The 19,412-nt window shown below is 42.0% G+C and overlaps 1 protein-coding gene across 1 annotated transcript in view; it reads left to right on the top strand.

The window, feature by feature from the left end:
• The window catches only part of med12 (mediator complex subunit 12), a 33,002-nt gene that overhangs the window by 7,994 nt on the left and 5,596 nt on the right, over window positions 1-19,412 (top strand). Inside the window, exons 11-31 of the mRNA XM_033633320.2 lie at window positions 190-321; window positions 2,591-2,717; window positions 2,913-3,142; window positions 3,259-3,318; window positions 3,473-3,646; window positions 5,269-5,413; window positions 6,345-6,463; window positions 9,164-9,307; window positions 9,397-9,560; window positions 10,248-10,379; window positions 11,985-12,212; window positions 12,320-12,464; window positions 12,673-12,793; window positions 14,320-14,430; window positions 14,537-14,650; window positions 16,432-16,568; window positions 17,248-17,427; window positions 17,785-17,856; window positions 18,195-18,361; window positions 18,508-18,669; window positions 18,881-19,082. Coding sequence (XP_033489211.2) covers window positions 190-321; window positions 2,591-2,717; window positions 2,913-3,142; window positions 3,259-3,318; window positions 3,473-3,646; window positions 5,269-5,413; window positions 6,345-6,463; window positions 9,164-9,307; window positions 9,397-9,560; window positions 10,248-10,379; window positions 11,985-12,212; window positions 12,320-12,464; window positions 12,673-12,793; window positions 14,320-14,430; window positions 14,537-14,650; window positions 16,432-16,568; window positions 17,248-17,427; window positions 17,785-17,856; window positions 18,195-18,361; window positions 18,508-18,669; window positions 18,881-19,082 — 3,066 coding nt within the window. The remainder of the gene's footprint in view (window positions 1-189; window positions 322-2,590; window positions 2,718-2,912; window positions 3,143-3,258; window positions 3,319-3,472; window positions 3,647-5,268; window positions 5,414-6,344; window positions 6,464-9,163; window positions 9,308-9,396; window positions 9,561-10,247; window positions 10,380-11,984; window positions 12,213-12,319; window positions 12,465-12,672; window positions 12,794-14,319; window positions 14,431-14,536; window positions 14,651-16,431; window positions 16,569-17,247; window positions 17,428-17,784; window positions 17,857-18,194; window positions 18,362-18,507; window positions 18,670-18,880; window positions 19,083-19,412) is intronic.

Here is a 19,412-nt window from a genome sequence, read left to right as displayed (position 1 = left end):
TAAAGCATGAGGTAAATTTGGAGATATAAATGATATATTAAAAAGAAATGTTGGAGCTGCAAAGTGGATTGAAAAGTGAGTTTTGTTCTGCAGTGCTGTTACCTTGTGATAACTGATCACCAGATTATGAATGTGGCCACAAGCTTCTATTTTTAGCCCCATTGTCTCATAACGCATGTTTCTGTCCAGATGTCACCAGATGATGACGCAGTGGTGACCTTGCTTTGTGAATGGGCCGTGTGCTGTAAGCGTTCTGGCAGGCACAGGGCCATGGTGGTGGCCAAGCTGCTGGAAAAGAGACAGGCTGAAATAGAAGCAGAGGTAAGAGACACACTGTCCTCTGTGAGCTGGTGCCACAAGTTTCTGTCCCCTGCTTGTTTTCGACAACTCCACACTAACAGTTTTAATGGTAATAAACTTAATTACATCTCTTTCGCTCTGGTTTCTAATCGACTAAATCCACTCCACCACAAAAATCTCTTTTGCTGTTTGGCTGCATTTATTTTTTCAGTGGATCAGTCACATTTTCTGCACATTTATCTTCGAACATGATGGTCTCAGTGCAGATTCGAAGCCCTCATCACACTGTCAGGTATATAAAACTGGCCAGAAAATATTAAATGTATTTAATCACATTTGTTTGATTTTGTTTTGTCATTAGATTATTTGTGCATAATAATAATAATAATAATAAATACCTGGATTTAGATACTGATAACAATACCAAAGGCCCTTTTTGCATAACATTTTCATGGCATTGGAATTGCAAATCGCGAAACATTAGTGCAAAAACTCTGCAGAGAAATATATACCTGCACTATCAGAAAACCCCATCAAATTAAGAAAAGACAACAAGAGTTGGCTGGTTGCTATGGTTACTATGCAGAGTGTTTGATTGAGAATTTATTGAGAGCACCAAAGGGGATTCACACCATCTGTTTAAAGAGCCGAATGACCGTCATTGTGATAAAACAAACGGCAGGCTGTATTTGCTTGATTGAAAACCGGAGGAGCGTTGATGTGAAAAGGTCGTAACATGTCGTAACACCTGGGTGCTTCCACACCAGTTTGTCAGACTAGTTTCAGCCTAGTCAGACAAGCATGAACTGATGAAGCCTCTTGGATAAGAGGTGAAACGTCTTCTAAGACAAAACCAAGTCCAGTTGCGTTCGATTCAATTGCCTTGAGATAGTCGTAACATGTTGTTTATGGGCCCTCTCTTCGACCCAGTGTTTTCAGGGCTTTGAGCCACCGCTCAAACTCTGTTCTAAAGACACGAGTGTAGTTTCTTAAACTAGTTTCTTTGCAGCTCTCCCAAGAGAGCTGGAGGGACATTCTCCATGCACGTTTACACTATGATGGGAAAGAAATAGGCAAGCCATTGTTTGTTTGAGTCAGGGTGTGGACTCACTGAACTCCTAAGGTGAATAGACAGCCAGAGATGGGTTACGTGGGTAAACGACAGGCGATCTATGCCTGATAAGCAACATCAGACAATGGAATCTGTGTTGTTATCGACATCAGTCTGATATGCGATGAGTGAATTACGCCAGTGTTGGAACCTGATATTGAATCGGATCGGTCTCAACTCTACAAATAACCATGCACAATAAGTGATTTGAACTAGAAGACCTGGTTTTGGTGTCCTCTGGGGTGGCTCTGGCTCTGAATACACACACCTAGTGAAGAGGTTGCATGTTTAAAAGGGGCTTGTGTCAGATTTGACTGCAGTTGTCTTGACTTTGGCCCTGAACATCAACTTCTTTATCCTCCTGACACTCGAACATTTGATTGATGTGCATTTTTAATTTCTCCTAGCTATTTTGGGGTCACTAGGACCTGATAAGTATAGAAAAACGAAATATTGTCAACGATAATTGAGTTCTAATGTCCTCAAATGAGACGACAATAAAGTCCCAATGTCCTCAAACGAGTACTAACTAATTAACAGCGTCTTAGCTTGTTACTGTTGCTAAAATTGGTCAAATTTGTTGCTATACCAAACTACAAACATTATTAATCATAAATAAACAAGTTTCAACCATAAAATGTGATCAGGTTTTGGACCTTGTCCACTTTTGTGTCACTGCAGACTGACTTGGCAGAGATGGCTGCCATCTTGTTTTTACATGGATTAGTGTACTGTCTTCTTAGTACCACTGGATGGCACAAAAATGTCCACAGATGAGGACAGCAGGTCTAAGTTAAGTAGAATGAAGTATAAGGTCAAGTAAACCCAAAATGTGACGTCCTCATATGAGGACACAGGGTCTCGGGGGGATAAGAGTCAGCACAGTGCCTAAGTTTTACAAATCAGCAGCCGCTGTGTGAATAAATGTAATCAGTGGTTTAGTTAGTAACATTATCTAAGCCTGAAATTAACAATCTCAAATCCATCTTTTTTTTTTTTTGCTTCCACATGACGGTTTGCACAGTATGAGTTACTGCTGGGATGCCATCAACACACCCTCCCACATGGCAAATAATGAAATCTTATACCGATCCGAAGGAAAGCTTTTAAACAGGTTTTTTTACATTGAGCACTCAAAGGCTGTTTGCTGTGTGTTGTCTGGTGTGTATTTGTTTGCAGAGGTGTGGTGAATCAGAGGTGGTGGATGAGAAGGGCTCCGTGTCATCTGGCTCCCTCTCGGCTGCCACGCTACCCGTCTTTCAGGATGTGCTGCTGCAGTTCCTTGATACTCAGGCCCCCACACTCAGTGAGTCTCTCTGTTTTTTGTTTTTTTTTTCAGCTGTGATTCTCAAATTTGTCAGTCTAGATTTGATATTGAAAGAACTTTATATCCTCTTTGTCTTTGCCTCTTATTTCATTACCCAGTGTGTATTTATGATAAATGATTTGGCGAGGGGAAACCTGGTATTCAATTGTTCAAATCTTTTTTCCCTCTCTGCAGCGGAGCCTGGGAACGAAAGTGAACGAGTGGAGTTCTCCAACCTGGTCCTGCTCTTCTGCGAGCTCATCCGTCACGACGTCTTTTCCCACAACATCTACATGTGCACGCTCATTTCCCGTGGTGACCTGGCCTCGGACTCCCACCTGCCGCGCCCGCGCTCCCCCAGCGACGAGCCCTCCGATGAGTCAGAGCGCAAGGAGCAGGATGCGGGCAGCAGTGTCAAGATGGAGGCATGTTGGAGGCATCTGTTGTTGGTGTTGTGGAGTGTGATGAGTCATTTGTGCAACAGTACAAAGTAGCAGCTTGGTGTAGAAGGGTAACATAAGGTTATTGATCTGTTCAACAGGATACCGGTCTGTCGGAGTCGATGGAAATCGATCACAACTCCAGTGCTAATTTTGACGAGGTACACACAGCATTTAACGCCTTATATTTCCTTCCACAATGCATGCATAAATATTGCTTGCAATCAAGTGATATTTGTATGATTATAATTGCCTTTTTGGAAATTTGGAATTCCTTGTGTACCCTGAAGTGAAGTCATTTAATTTGCCTCACAGATGTTCTCTCCACCGATGCACTGTGAGTCAAAGGGGAGCCCCTCTCCTGAGAAGCCGGCTCCAGAGCAGGACAGCAAGGCCGGCTGTAAGGACAAGGGCATGGACCCCGCCTTCCCTCAACTGTATGAGCAACCTCGCCACATTCAGTATGCCACTCACTTCCCCATTCCTCAGGTAAGACAGCTCACAGCTTGGCATTTAAAAACAACCCAGAAAAGTACTCCTCTGGGTGGTTATGATTTAGTTTCCTTACAGCTTTTTCTACACAGGAAGCCTGTCAGCCATGTTTTCTGTTGTCTTTTCACACATGCGTAATTGCAACCCAGAAGAGTAATTTTGTGAGCAGTGTAGCAAATTTTTAGGCTTCAAGTCTATTTTCTTTTGCTTTACACCTGTAACTTCAGTGACTGTGTATTTGGCTCTTAGTGCTGCCAAAACACAGGTGACCCACAGCCAACACTGTGCCTGAAGGCAACATGTGTAGACAGACAGGGGACTCAAGCTGCTGCTCTGTTAATGTGCTGATGCAGCTTTGCAGGCGTTTCAAACATTGTTAGACTCTAAAAGATTTTGCACCTGAAAGTTTTGACGAGAAGTCTGGTAAAGCTTTGGCAGTTCTATAGCATGACTGCTTTTAGTGGATGGTGATCTTCATTTCCAGAGAAATAATGCCTGCTGAATCATTTAGATCCAGCCTGGAATGTTGAAATGCTTTTAAAAACCCAGAACTCATAATTATGAAATTAGGATTCGAGGAAATCTTCCTCAGTCCTTGTCACATCTGTCTGGCCCAAATTGTTATGCCTTTGTGCCACAGATAGCTGTGTCTGTGTCTATTATGTTAGGTCTGTTTTCAGGTAAGTAACGAACTTACCTACCCATCCCTGTGAACGTGATATCTCAAAAACCTCAAGGGAATTTCTTCAAATTTGACACAAACGCCCACTTGGACTCAACAATGTACTGATTAGATTTTGGTTGTCAAAGGTCAAGGTCATTGTGATCTTGCCTGTCTCATACTTGTGAATGCGGCATCTCAAGAATGCCTCGAGGGAATTCTACAAATTTGGCTTAAAGGTTGGCTTGGACTCGAGGATAAATTGTTTGGTGGTCAGAGGTCATGGTTACCGTGACCTCCATCCTATTCTCGCGACAGCTTGTGGGAATTTCTTCCAATTTGGCACAAACTCAACAATGAAATGATTGGACTTAGGTGGTCAAAGGTTAAGGTCACTGTGACCTTTCATCAGTCTCATCCTCGTGAACTTGATATCTCAATAACACGTCAGAAATTTTGTGGACGTAGGTCAAAGGTCAAGGTCAGTGTGAAAATGTTTTTTGGCCATTCATCAAAGATTCATTTTCTAATTATGACAAAACTTCACACAGATGTCTAATAGGATAAAATAATAAAAAGGATGACATTTTATATCCAAATGGTCAAAGGTCATCTTCACTGTGACATCATAATGTTCTACATAAAACACTTTTCTGGCCATTATTGAATTACGTATCTCCGCAACAGAAGGGGAGATACTTGGTCAGACTCTGAATCGGTGACGCTAATCTTTAAACTGTGCTGATTGTAAAGATCTTCTCTGCTGTCGGGGGGAAGATGTGATTGAAGCATCCATGTTTTATTACAGACATTGATGTGAACTCTAAGAGAAACTTGACTGGTGCGCAGAGGCATACGACTGCGGGGTGGTAACTCTAGTTCGTCTTTCTGTGCTGCTGAGGTTATGAGGAGCATCCACTTTATGAGGCTCTTCCTGTCTCTTTGTCATTTCCTTCAGGAGGAGAGCGCCAGCCATGAGTGCAACCAGCGGTTAGTGGTGCTGTACGGTGTGGGCAAACTGAGAGATGAGGCGCGACACACCATCAAGAAAATTACCAAAGACATCTTGAAGGTGCTGAACCGCAAAAGCACAGCAGAGACAGGTAACTGGGTTCCTCATTTTTATCAGCCTTTGACTGATAGCGTAATGTCCTGTTTTTCCCATTTAGTTACGTTTTACATTACCTTAGCTGCAGGCATGCAGTTTGTCTGGCGGCAAACTGCCATATAAGATTACGATTCAGTTTCATTTCACCTACTTTTCATGTTTAATGATGAAAACGTTGTCATAGAAATTGCTTTAAAGTTTTGATATGTGTCCGCCAGTTTATTGGCTATTTCTTTTTTTTTCTCTGCGGAGAAATCCATGTGTATCACATGAAAGATAATGTTTTGCCAGACAGCAGTTTGTAACGCAGGAGCTTTATCATGCTTGTGTGTTTGTAAAACATCATTTACATGCAGGATTTCCCACTGTGGCCATTCCAGCTGTTATCTTCCTAATAACTCTTCCTCTTTGAATACGTTTCATTTGTATTCCCTTTCATCTGCCCTTCTTAAAAGAACAAGCATTTTTTCCCTTTCTTTATCGACCCCTTGGGGGATTGCATCACTCAATCTTCTTTCCACCCAATTTCTATGCTAACAGCCCTCATCTGTTCCCAGCCACTTTATCTCCGATACATGTGACCTTATTACACTGATTTAAGGTTTTCAGAGTTATAATTGCATAGATTGGAGCGTTTTGTGTCACCTTATCACACTCCTGCGAGCTGATGATGACCTTCAGCTCACAATTGTGTTTCTCTTACATGAAAAGCACTGTTTTCCTTTTTTTTTAAAAAGTGCCTTTACAGCAGTGTCCTTTGCACTGAAGCTTCAAATCGAAGGAGGCTGGAAGTAAGATAACAGACCATTGGCTTAACTCGATTTTACGGCTGGCCTGTTCGGCAGACTGGAAAGAATACCACTGACTAGTTAGGAGTCGCTGCTCCTTCTCTTATATTTATTCTCCTCTCTTTCCCACATACGCAGGAGGTGAGGAAGGACAAAAGAGGAAGAGGAGTAAGCCGGAGGCCTTTCCCACTGCAGAAGATATCTTCTCCAAATTCCAGCACCTCTCCCACTTTGACCAGCACCAAGTCACCTCCCAGGTCAGACCAGGAAACTTCACTCAGTCTCATGTTTGAGTGTGTAGGACTAAGTTCATTTTTTGGGGAGCCGCCACAGGGTTTATTAATGCAAATAACTCCAGCAGCCTAAAACAGAAGACCTCCCAAGGTGACTCATTTGAATGTAAATGTGATTTGAATATATTTTGATTTCTCTTGAGAGATGTCTGAATACAATTTGAATATATAATGCACTCAGGTGACTGTCACTTAAAAACATAGCAGAACATAATGCATTTAGATATCTCAGTAGTAGAGGTTGTAATGGAGAATGTAGTCGATCCTAAATTCAATACTGTCAGTAATAAACAACATGAAACACTGTTATGAAAATAATGTATAATTTAATTTGCATTTTTAAGTGCCATAAATTTAAGATAACAGCAATCCCAGGGTCAAGTTTCTATGGAGCAATACAGATTTTAAAATAGTTGCCCCATTTGTCATTTAATAATTTATTTTCATCTAGAAAATCAGCTTTACTTTAACATTATGGATGTGCTAGCAACCATGTTTGTTGTAAAGGAATAGTTCATAGTTTTATTTGCTTTTTTGTTGAAAGTTAGATGAAAAGATTGACACCAATCTCATATGTGTCTGTTGAATATGACGCTACAGCCAAGAGATGGCTAGTTTAGCTTAGCATAACAAAATCAGCCAACAAGCAACTCCAAAGCTCACAAATTAACATGTTATGTCTCGCCTGTGTAATCTGTACAAACACTGAAAGGCACAAATGAGAAGATTTGTTTTTACAGGGATTCTGTTTTGGTCTGTTTTCTTAGCATCATGGTGTCTTGCAATTAAGGCAATCTAACTGGGTTTCTTTTGCTAAATTAAGCTAATCACCTGCCGACTGCAGCTTCACACTCAACAGACGTGTGAATCCACAAAGAATGGATTGCCGCTGCTAATAGCACCATGAATTACACATCTTTTGCAACTACTATCTTTACTGTCTCATGGTTTAATTCACAAAAGATACTGTGCTAATGATACAGCAGCGCAAACACACCCATAAAATTTTGCATCTGGTTGCAGCTATTCAAGTGGCAAAGTACAATTGTTGCCTTTGTGCCACTAACATAATTTTGGTCTCAGTTAAATCACAAAATGCTGCCTTAATCAAAGTCTGAGCCTATCGTCTCTTATAAATGCATTTCAGTTATCACCAACTCTCTGAACTCGCTAATTTCACTGTAACTGTGTGTGTCTATTTACGCTGATCTTTGTGAATCCCACTCATTCACATTAAAAGGGGCCAATTTTGCAGCAAATATATGCATATTACCTTATTTTACATGCAAATAGCACAGGAGCATCAAGGCACTATTTGATTGGCAGCGCAGTTTGAAGAAGAAGAAGATATACTTTATTAATCTCTGATCTTTTTTCACTGTGTTGTCATACACTCAGGCCTGAAATAGGCACACATGCACAAACAGGACCTATACATGCATTAAATAGAGAGATGTCAGAGCAAGGGGGCTGCCTTGGACAGGCACCCAGAGCATTTGGGGGTTTGGTACCTTACTCTAAGGCACTTGGGCAGTGACCAGGAGGCGAACTGTCACCTCATCAGCTAACAGTCCACACTCCATACTTGGTCTGGACAAGTGCTTGAGCTGGCGACCCTCCTGTCCCAACCCAGGTCCCTATGAACTGAGCTACTGCCGCTCCCACTGCTGTAAGGAGTGCGTTTGACCCTTTGCGAGTGCTTTGAGAAATTACACACCTTTGTGTGTTTTGTGCAGCGCAATCCTTTTGTGAATTTGCCCCAGAAAGTGGTGTATATAATCTAACTCACAGCAAGAAAGTGAATAGGTGCATTTCTGAAAATGTCAGTCTGAAAGGATACTTTTTTAAATATTAATAATTCAACCATTTAATAATAATAATAATAATAATAATAATAATAATAATAATAATAATAAAGCTTTATTGCAGACACAGGTCCATATAACACAACATACAGTATAAATAGTATAAAAAAGGAAATACAAAAAATTGTGCATATTATAAAATGTACAAGCTATTGCACCAATGCCATCTCAGCCTAGAAGTGAATCTATAGCAGCTTTTCAGGGGGCTGACTAGGGCTTCAATTATGTGGTTCTCTGACTTGTCCAGATGGCACATAAAACTAAACATCAGCTGTCTTAAGAGTGCCTCACAGGTTGGGACTCTAGTGGACACGAACAATTGACTGGCACTATGCCACCTAGGGACACAAAGCAGCAACCTCATTGCATCATTGTATGCTACCTTGAGCCTCTTCATACTCTTTTTCTTATAGTTTTACTGGCAACTTAGCCCAAAGAAGTGAAGTAAACCTGTTCAGCATGATTTAATCGGTTAATGGAGAACATGTTGTTGAATCTGTTATCTGGGTTTATAGAGGAAAAGCAAAGAGATATTTATTCAAGCTTTATGACTGGAAAACAAAGTTTAAATGGAATGTGTCCTGTTTCTCTCCCTCAAATAACAAAATTACCAGCAACTGACAAAATATTTTGGCATTTCGTGAATGTTTCTGCTGCTTTAAATTGGCTGTCTTTGAGCTCTGCTGAATGACGGCATGTTATTGTGGTGCAGCCCAGTGTCAGGACAGAGGCTATAAACGTTTTTTTTTTTTTTTTTTTTTTGCATGTTACTGATGTCTGACATTTTGTTTGTGTGCAGGTGTCCAGGAATGTGCTGGAACAGATCACCAGCTTTGCCTTAGGGATGTCTTATCACCTGCCTCTCGTCCAGCACATTCAGTTCATCTTTGACCTCATGGAGTACTCCCTCAACATTAGTGGCCTCATAGACTTTGCTATTCAGGTAATGTCATCACTAAAAGGATAAATCCAGATGAATCTCTCTTAATTCTTGATTGCTAATAAAATCCATTGTCTGTGTGTGTCTTTTAGCTTCTGAATGAGTTGAGTCTGGTGGAAGCCGAACTGCTGCTGAAGTCGTCCAGCCTGGTGGGCAGCTACACCACCAGCCTGTGTCTGTGTATTGTAGCTGTGCTGAGGAGGTACCACTCCTGCCTCATTCTCAACCCTGAGCAGACAGCGCAAGTTTTTGATGGGTACGTCACTCACAAGCTTTGATGTTCAGCAATAGGATCCCTCAAAATCTCAAACATACATTTCATTAAGTCATGCTTAGAATTTAATGAGTGGCCCAAATACAGGACTGGTGCGCTTTGGTTTTGTAGTCCTTACTGTGAAATGAACAGAGATTGAATTCCAGCCCTAAAGGGATGTTTACCAGCGCGGAGAAATGAGTGAAACTTCTAATTAAAGTAGTAAAAGGATGTTTTGGGTTGTAACGGCAAATTAAAGAATTGCTGTTGGTTTGCTCTCTGTGAGCCTCGTCCGACTGTCTTTAATGAGGATTTTTATTGTCTCAAGAATGCTGACTGGGCTCTTAGTTCCTGAAAAGCATACCACGAGCAGTTGTTTGTGATGCTGGTAATTTAGGAGTTTTAGCTGATTCTGCTGCTGCACTTGAAAGTCATTTCGGACTAAAGCATTAACTAAATGCCTTAAGTGGTAAAGAAAAAGAAAGCTTATATAAAGCCTGACCTAAATGTAATTAAATCTAAAAGTAGTGCTTGTACAAAAGAGTCTTTATGCTAAGCTAAGTTGTCGGATGTAGCTCCATAGTTAACGTACAGACATGAGAGTGGTATCAGTCTTCTTATCCAACTTTTTCTTTAAAGCATGTAGCTCATTGAGTTGTTGCTGAATCATGTGTGTAAATGTGTTCTCAGGTTGCGCATTGTGGTGAAGTCAGGTGTGAACCCGGCAGACTGTTCCTCTGCTGAGCGATGTATCCTGGCCTACCTGTACGACCTCTACACCTCCTGCAGTCACCTCAAGAACAAGTTCGGGGAGATTTTCAGGTAGAAATAATCCTAACCTATTTGAAAATGAATGTTTGACCTTAAAGAGGACCTGTTGTGTATACTTTTAGGATCGCACTTGTATCTGGAGTTTCTCCTAGAATGTGTTTACAAACCACATTTGCTGTGTCCGAAATCGCGTACTACGCACTACATCCGCAATGTGTGTACTATCGTTCAACAGACTTTGTGTACATTACAACAGTAGTATGTATCTTTTTGGATGCACTGCTCTGTAATTACCACATCACTTCCTCAGAGCCTCTGTGCCAGTTGGAGACATGTAACTACGGCAACTCGTGCCAGTCTCAATTCTACTGCTAATTTTAAAACTGTCTTTCACCTAGCAAAGTGAAATCTTACACTTGTTACGTACTTAGACTTAAACTGAAGGGTTGTTGACATTACGCAGCTGCCTTGGTCGCTGTCCGTTATGAACATTGTCCTTTAACGCATTGCATTCTGAGACATTTGTGACGGCGTAGTATCTAATGCTTGCAAACTGAATATTTCACCCAAAGTAATGTGCAGTTCACGTACTACTGGTTTCATATTAAGGTTTTGGACAGACCAAAAAAAATCACGTATTGTTGCTAAATAGCACGTTAGTATAGAATTTCGGACACAGCTAATATATCCCTCATACTGTCTGTGCTGAAACACCTGTATCCACCCTGTGTCCAAAACGCTGCACTTTAGCGCCTGTCTCTTGGAGCCCCCCTCCCCATAAGGCCAGTCTGCTCTCACTGTTCACCATTTCGAGGTGTTCCCCAGTCATTTAAGCCAGGAGAATGACTGTAATAGAGTAAAGTGACACTTTCTACTGTGAAAAATCACCAATAAAAGCTTCTAAACCAAAATCATAACCAGCCAAAATCAGGTAGAAATTTACAAAATCGGCACGCAAGATTACAGTGGATTGTAGCTGCATGTAGCCATGTAGGCTGCATAGTGTTAACACTTGCAGTAGCATGCCTGGAGCAGATGACTATATAAAGAAATCCATCATGAGCTGATGTGATCATGTAGCCAAAGTAGAAATAAATGTACTCAGAATGATCTGAAGCCTGAAGTTTCTGCTCACATACATACATTTACCTCATTTTTTTGAAACTTCAACCACATTTAATATGAACATCTGATATTCTATAAAGGACAATAAAGAAAGGAAATGTGTCAGATAATGAATCATACTTAATAGAATCCAAATATTTATGTACACTACACATTATTTATGTTTTGTTGCTCCTATCAGTCAGGAAAATCCAGCTGTTGTGTTTTTTTTTTTTTTTTAAAGATATTTTTGGGGGCATTTTTGCCTTTAATGGATAGGACGGACAAGTGTGAAGGGTGGGGAGAGAGAGAGGGAGTGACATGCAGCAAAGGGCCACAGGCTGGAGTCGAACCCAGGCCGCTGCAGAAACAGCCTTGTACATGGGGCGCCTGCTCTACCACTAAGCCACCGACGCCCCCAGTTGTGTGTTTTTAATCAGCTGTTAACAAACGCTGCCTGTGTTTCACTTTATGTAACTTATTGTTGTTTCTGCATAGTTACCAGTACCGACATCATAACCCCCTCATTCTTCTCTTTGTGTTCCCTTCCAGCGAGTTCTGCTCCAAAGTGAAAAACTCCATCTACTGCAACATCGACCCTTCAGACTCCAACATGCTGTGGGATCCTGTGTTCATGATGGAGGCCATCGCCAACCCTTCAGCCCACAACTTCAACCACTCCATGGTGGGCAAGATCCTCAACGACAGCCCAGCCAACCGCTACAGCTTCGTCTGTAACGTGCTCATGGACGTGTGTGTGGACCACAGAGACCCTGAGAGGTGTGTTACTGTTGTTATGATCATGTTTCATGTGTGTATGGATCAGACTGCTTCAGTGTTCTACTGTTTGTTGGACTGTCGTTTCATATCTTGTATTGTACTTTCAGGGTAAACGACATTGGGATCCTTTGCGCGGAGCTGACGGCGTATTGTCGCTCCCTGAGTGCAGAGTGGCTCGGCATTCTCAAGGCTCTCTGCTGCTCCTCTAACAATGGCAACTGTGGCTTCAATGACTTGCTGTGTAACGTAGATGTAAGTTGTGGTTTTGTAACTCTTACTCCTACTTGTTTATAGAACCTACTCTCTACAAACAGGCTTTGACTCTTACTGTTGTTTGCTTATAAACACTGGTTGAAGGATTTCAGTTCTGTTGCATTTTTGTAACTCAATTTCAATATTAATGCCATGCTCATCTCACAGCATTAATTATAAAGGTGATTTCTGTATTCACATCCCTCAGGTAAGCGATTTGTCCTTCCATGATTCCCTGGCAACCTTCGTAGCCATTCTCATTGCTAGACAGTGCCTACTCCTAGAAGACCTGGTTCGCTGTGTGGCCATTCCCTCCCTCCTCAATGCAGGTAAGGATTACTTTATCTCTAACATCCTGATATATCATTGTGAGACTCGAACTTTTATTTGGTTTGCATTTTTAATTTCTCCTAACTATTTAAAATCAGTAGGACCCGATAAGTATAAAAAACAATTTGTTAACAATAATTGAGTCCCAGTGTCTTCAGACAAGTTCTTTCTTATTAACAGTGTTTTAGCTTGTTACTGTTACTAAAATTGGTCAAATTTGTTGCCATATCAAACAAAATAAACAATCTTCAGTCATGAAATGTGATCCGGTTCTGGATCTTGTCCACTTTTGTGTCGAGGTCAGCTGCAGACTGACTTGGCAGAGATGGCTGCCATCTTGTTTCTACATGGATTAGTGTATTGTGCTCTTACTACCACTAGATGGCACAAAAAGGTGTCCACAAATGAGGACAACAGGTCTAAGTTAAGTAGAATGAAGTATGAGGTGCAGGAAACCCAGAATGTGATGTCCTCGTATGAGGACACAGGGTCTCAGGAGGATAGAAAAATATATCTTGTCAAATCAGTGCAAACCAGTGAGACTCAATCGTTTTTCTGGTGTAACCCTTGAGCAACATGACTTCCTATGTTTCAGATGTGTTCATTTCAGTTGAGGCCTTGTCCACATGTACACAGATATTTTTGAAACCGGGTTTTTCAGCCTTCGTTCTTAAAGTAAAATCCCATCCACACAAGTTTTATAAAAGATTTCCATCCAAATTAAAAACAAGAGACACAATGAACTCGCTGCCGAGAGCATGCCAATACATAATGCAGTGATATAATCATACACCCCAAAGCCATGTTGGTCAATCAGAAGCCTGGAAAAAAGCCCAAATCTCTGTTTTCTCTGTCTATGTGTTGTCAACACTGCAAACTGAGTGTCTGAACATCTTCACCCTTACAACAGTCTTACAAAAGGTCCAATGTCAGACAGGCCTAGATTTAGCCTCATTAGGGTTCTCCATGTCATCACCATTTCCATTTACAATCTCAGAGCCACCAGTCATTAGGCTCTCTCTTAATGAATGAGCAGTACATTGCAGCTTAGCTTGTAGGAAGGAATACCAGGCTGTATAATGCATGTCTTCTATCACAGAGGAGAGTTAACTCAGTGTATGTGATCTGGATCCATGAAGCCTTGGTGCGTTTTGTGCACTTGCCAGAGAAGTGCCTCCGTCTCCTCACTGTTAATCTTTTCCTCCCGGCTCGGAGACAAAGCCTCATTCAGCTGTGCTGTTTGGTTGGGTTTTGGCTCATTTTATAACACAACTACACATGCCAAATGCCAGCAGCTCTCGCTTGTGGTAAACGCTATGTTCTCACTCCCTTTTTCACGACAACGGCTCTGTGAAAATTCCACCTCATGCTGACTGATGAGAAGTCTGTCTACGAGGATTTAAATGTACACCTGATACTTTGATGTGTAAATTGTGAAGCCTGTTTCAAATAAAGTGAACCTCAGCGATGTGACGGGAAGAAACTCAATTCTCACCAGTGTACACATGTTTGAATTTACTTTCAGCCTGCAGTGAGCAAGACTCAGAGCCTGGAGCCAGACTCACCTGCAGGATTCTGCTGCACCTTTTCAAGACGCCACAGCGCAACCCCGTCCCTCAAGATGGTGTGAAGTCAGGTAGTAAACACAACCAGAAACCTTTCAGTGTGTCAATACATTTTTGTTTCCACCTGATTGTAAAAGTTGCGACTGTTTTGACTGTTTTTCGTGTTTGACTTTGCAGATAAATCCTCAGTTGGCATCCGGTCGTCTTGTGATCGCCACCTTCTCGCTGCGTCTCAGAACAGTATAGTTGTTGGAGCAGTATTTGCTGTTCTCAAAGCTGTCTTTATGCTGGGTAAGAATCTTTGCAGTGCCATCATATTAACAAGCCTGAGGTCAGAATGTGTCAGATAAGAATTTGGTTTAAAAATTGACGATCAGGTTAAGGTTAGGATAGTTCGCCTGTAGGAGTGTGACGGTACTCAGAAGTCACTGTGAGGTTTGAGTTCGGCAGAGCTAGAATGCATTACGATCTGTTTCTTTTATATGGAACACACAGTAGTCCAAGTAAGTGTCAAAGAAAGACAAATCCTCTTGCTGGGGACTGAGGTAACTTTTTCCCACTGGCTAATGTAAATGCCAGTTGCTTCAGTAAATGTTTTATCTTGTTCTGTTGTTGCGTCAACCAAGTCTGTATTTTTAGGGTGCGTTTTATAATCCGTCATCCGATGAAAGTCGTCATGCTCAGAAATTAAGTCTGATTTATTCTGTGTGTTGCGAAAATTCACAATATGAGACAAATGGAAAGACAAATATCCTCTCTGGCTTGCCCCAGTGGAGTTACCTCCTTGGCTGTTGCCACTCTCTGCCTGTGTCTTTCATTTGGTGTCTTGCATTTGAAATTATACTATGCTGCCGTTAAATTACATTCTGCTGCGAGCATTATTATTGCTCTTGCAGTTTGCTCAATAGACTTATGTTAACTTCTCTGTGTCTTGACGATTCCAAAAAGGAAAACACTTCCATGTATTTCCACTTCTTTTTTTGCTGACCCCCTGTCCACTTCTGCCCTGTTCCTCTCTCTTGTTTTTGCCACATTTTCTTCACTGCTTCTTGGTCAATCAACTCAAAGGCTTTTGATGGATGTGGAAAAACACAGAAAATCGAACCAGTTCCGAAAACTTTAATTAACCCTTCGCTAAGTCCCAACTCCGGGCGCAGACTGGCCAATCATAACGTAGCATCAAGCCGGCTCAGACCAGGGTCCGACAACAACACAGCTGTACTGGCTTTGTGGATTTGGAGCTAAATGTTGTGCCTGGGGCACGTTGTGTATTAATGATACTCGTTACCTGGAGAGGTTGGAAAAAGATATACGTTTCTTCCCTGTTCCAAAACCAAAATCAGACCCTGAGAAGTGTAGGGTTAGCTAGCTAGCTACTGAAGATATAGCCTACTGAATGTATGCACATGCTGCTTTTGCTTTTTAATGATTATAACAGTGAAACAAAGACCGACCCTGCTGTACAGGAACCAGTGAAGGGAAGCAGGGAAACTTTGCTGATATTCAACCAGCTGTGTGTCATCGCAGTGTGTGCAGATGAACGTTGTTTGACTTCCCCCAGAGATCCCTGCGGTGGAGGTCCGGGTGCTGGCAGCAGCACGGGAAGCCAAACACCGTTCATCTGCACACACACTGCGATGCCACACAGCTGGTTCAATATCAGCAAAGTTTCCCTTTATATTCATTGTCTTGTGTGGCGATCAGCAGTGATGTGGTGGTTCACTTTTACACTGTGATCTGTAGCCTATAGTTCGGCTTTAGCTTCTAACTATCTTTGTCTTTTTAACCTGTTGTTGCTGCTGAGTCAGTTTGACATCCTGGATATATCCTTCAAACACAGACTGTACACCCCTCTGTCTGCTTCTCTCTGGAATCACTGGTTCATTTTTCAAATATATGATAATATATTTTCAGGGAGTGCAGTTAGTTACAGTGTGCTGCTAGCTCTGACAGCTTGTCTGACCATCACAAAGGGGCGGGGCTTAGCAAAAGGTCAATTACGTATGAAGGTTTTGGAGTAGATGTGATAGATTGTACTGGTTGGTTTCACTGGTCTCTCCGTGTTGTTTCAGGTGATGCTGAGCTAAGAGGCTCAGGACTGTCACACCCTGCTGGCCTGGACGACATATCTGAGGGGCGCAACGTCTCCATAGAAACAGCCAGCTTGGATGTATATGCAAAGTATGTTCTGAAGACGATCTGCCAGCAGGTGAGGATATGAGTGGAAACAGTTTGAATAATATCAAAGCAATGAAATCACCAGCCGCGGTTCACACAGTCTGTCGGTGTGAGAGAGTGAAAATGAAGGCACTGCGGTATCTAATTGATGTATCTGCAACAATATCTTTACACCAGGCAGAGCTATGGATGCATGCTGTCTGTTCATGCTCACTATAATCAGCAGGGTTGTATTTTCTGTCTGAAAGCTTTTGTGGGAACGCACGTAGAAGCAGAGATTTTATTTTTGCTCACGTAAGCGCTCCTGCTTTTCAGAGCGACTTGTAAATTCAGTAAGCCAAAGATGCATAACGCGATTGCATGAATGAGATCATTTTCTGCACCAGATGTCACTTATGCCACATAGATATGAAGGCCAGAGACAGAGCTGGCAGCCGCTCAGAGGGCTGGACATGCTCTGAGACCTCAAGAGACTTCAAACACATTTTCTCCCCTGCTCTGACATGTGCAGTTCTAACTCTGAGAAATATCCCTTGTCTTGTGTTTTTTTGCCACCCACCCACCCAGCTGAGCTGGTTTTGCATGACTCATGAGTTCATGATACTTGTACTCAAGCTTGAGGATCTCTGAAGTTGTTGACCTCTGTCATATTTCCCACTCTGCCACTTTTTCCCTTCTCCCCCTGCTTCCCCTCTTGTTCGGTCTCGCAGGAATGGGTTGGAGAGCGCTGCCTCAAGTCTCTGTCGGAGGACAGCAGTGCCCTCCAGGACCCGGTTCTGGTGAACATTCAAGCCCAACGGCTACTGCAGCTTATTTGCTATCCTCATCGCCAGCTGGACAGTGATGATGGTGACAACCCTCAGAGGCAGCGCATCAAACGCATCCTACAGGTCGAGAATACACAGACATTTGCACAGTGCTTAAAATGTACTTCAGTGTCTTTGTTCGTGCCAGAGAATCGTCTATTTTTAAGTCAATAAAGACTCTTTGGTTCAAGTAGTACATCTATTATGAGTCGGGTTTAAAAAGAAGTGGATCGGCCTTGAACTTGTTTTGTTATTCTCTCAAATATAATATCCAATACAACCTTCTATCAAATGGTCTTTATGAGTCAGAGCGGTGTGGTTTTGCTGCCCTCTCCTGGTTGAAGTAGGAGCTGAGGAAACATCTTACCAGTGCCATTAAATGTGCATACTCATAACTGGAAAAAATGTATACGACTAACAGTACTTTTTTCTCCTTTATAGAACATGGACCAATGGACAATGAGACAGTCGTCCCTGGAGCTGCAGCTGATGATCAAACAGAGCACTAACAATGTAAGTTGCTGTTTTAAGTGTATCTAACAGGGATGGGCTGATTTTTTTTCATGCAGAAGTTTATATTAGGTTATATACTATTATTATTTTTTGATATTTAAGATTTCTTTGTTTACTGGGTTCAAAAGAGAGAATAAATAACAAAAACAACAACAAAATAAACCCCATCAGTATCGGCTTTTGGCCACATTGTTATTTTTAACATCTGTGTTGCCCCAGATTTTCGGTGCATCCCTACCTTTTTTTCATCCCTCTACAGTAGCGATACCTGTGGCCAGAGGGAATATGTGTAGTCTTTGTCAAATTAATCTGAATATTCCTAATTTTTTGTCCACCAGGAGCTCTACTCGCTCTTGGAGAACATAGCCAAGGCCACCATAGAGGTGTTCCAGAAATCAGCTGAGATGAACTCCAATAACCCCTCAGGGAATGGAGCAGCGGCACAAGGTGGCTCCGCATCCAACAACAACAACAGCACCACGAGCAAGATGAAGCCGATTTTAAGGTGTGGATCTTTCTATCTCCTCTAACGTCTTTCTTACACATGATCTCCTTCATCTTAGAGGCTTTGGCCTGAAACATTTGTCATCCTTTTCTTTGGTTTATTCTTCAAATTTGAATCTAACATTTCTGGTTTGCACTGTGCTGCAGCTCATCCGAGCGGTCAGGTGTGTGGCTGGTGGCTCCGTTGATCGCCAAGCTGCCCACTTCAGTGCAGGGCCATGTGCTGAAGGCAGCGGGAGAGGAGCTGGAGAAGGGACAGCACCTGGGCTCCTCCTCACGCAAGGAGAGGGACAGGCAGAAGCAGAAAAGGTAAGTGGCATGTTTCTTATATTCTGGAATAAATCAGATTTAATCTGGTCGTGCTACAAGGTGAAAATCCTTTGCTAGTGTCTGACAAACTGTGTGTTAGAATGGATATTTTCACTCTGTGTCACTCACACAGGCTATGGAAGCCAGAAAAACAAAATCAGCCAGCCATCTGAAAATGATTTCCTCTTCATTAAATTTCTTCTCTCCTCAGTATGTCTCTGCTGAGCCAGCAGCCATTCTTGTCTTTGGTGCTGACCTGCCTTAAGGGGCAGGATGAACAGAGGGAAGGCCTTCTCACCTCCCTCTACAGCCAAGTGCAGCAGATTGTCACCAACTGGAGAGAAGACCAGTACCAGGACGACTGCAAGGCGAAGCAAATGATGCACGAGGCTCTGAAACTACGACTGAATCTTGTAAGGACTTCAATCACAATAGATTTACAGTACAACATCACTGACTACATGAAGTCAGTCTATAATTTGTGCATGTTGACTTTTAGTTCCAGTTTTTATCATTGAGAACCAGCTCTACACTGGGATATTGTTTAAGACCAGAAATGGGTTGTCCAAAATATTATTTTAATGCAGATTTTAAAGTACAGATCTGTTGGGTTACTTCACAGCAAAGTAGCAGTTAAGCTAAGGACGGGTGATTCGGTGGTTGCCTGGCAACATAAAATAGAAGACACAGCAAACTGCAAAACCTGCTCTGTCTGACTGGGGCCTAACTGTATTTTTCTTCTC

Source organism: Epinephelus lanceolatus, chromosome 7 (genome assembly GCF_041903045.1).
Source record: "Epinephelus lanceolatus isolate andai-2023 chromosome 7, ASM4190304v1, whole genome shotgun sequence".
NCBI classification, from domain to species: Eukaryota; Metazoa; Chordata; class Actinopteri; order Perciformes; family Serranidae; genus Epinephelus; species Epinephelus lanceolatus.
Note: the sequence above shows the minus strand (reverse complement) of the source record. Positions and strands in the feature narration are given on the sequence as shown.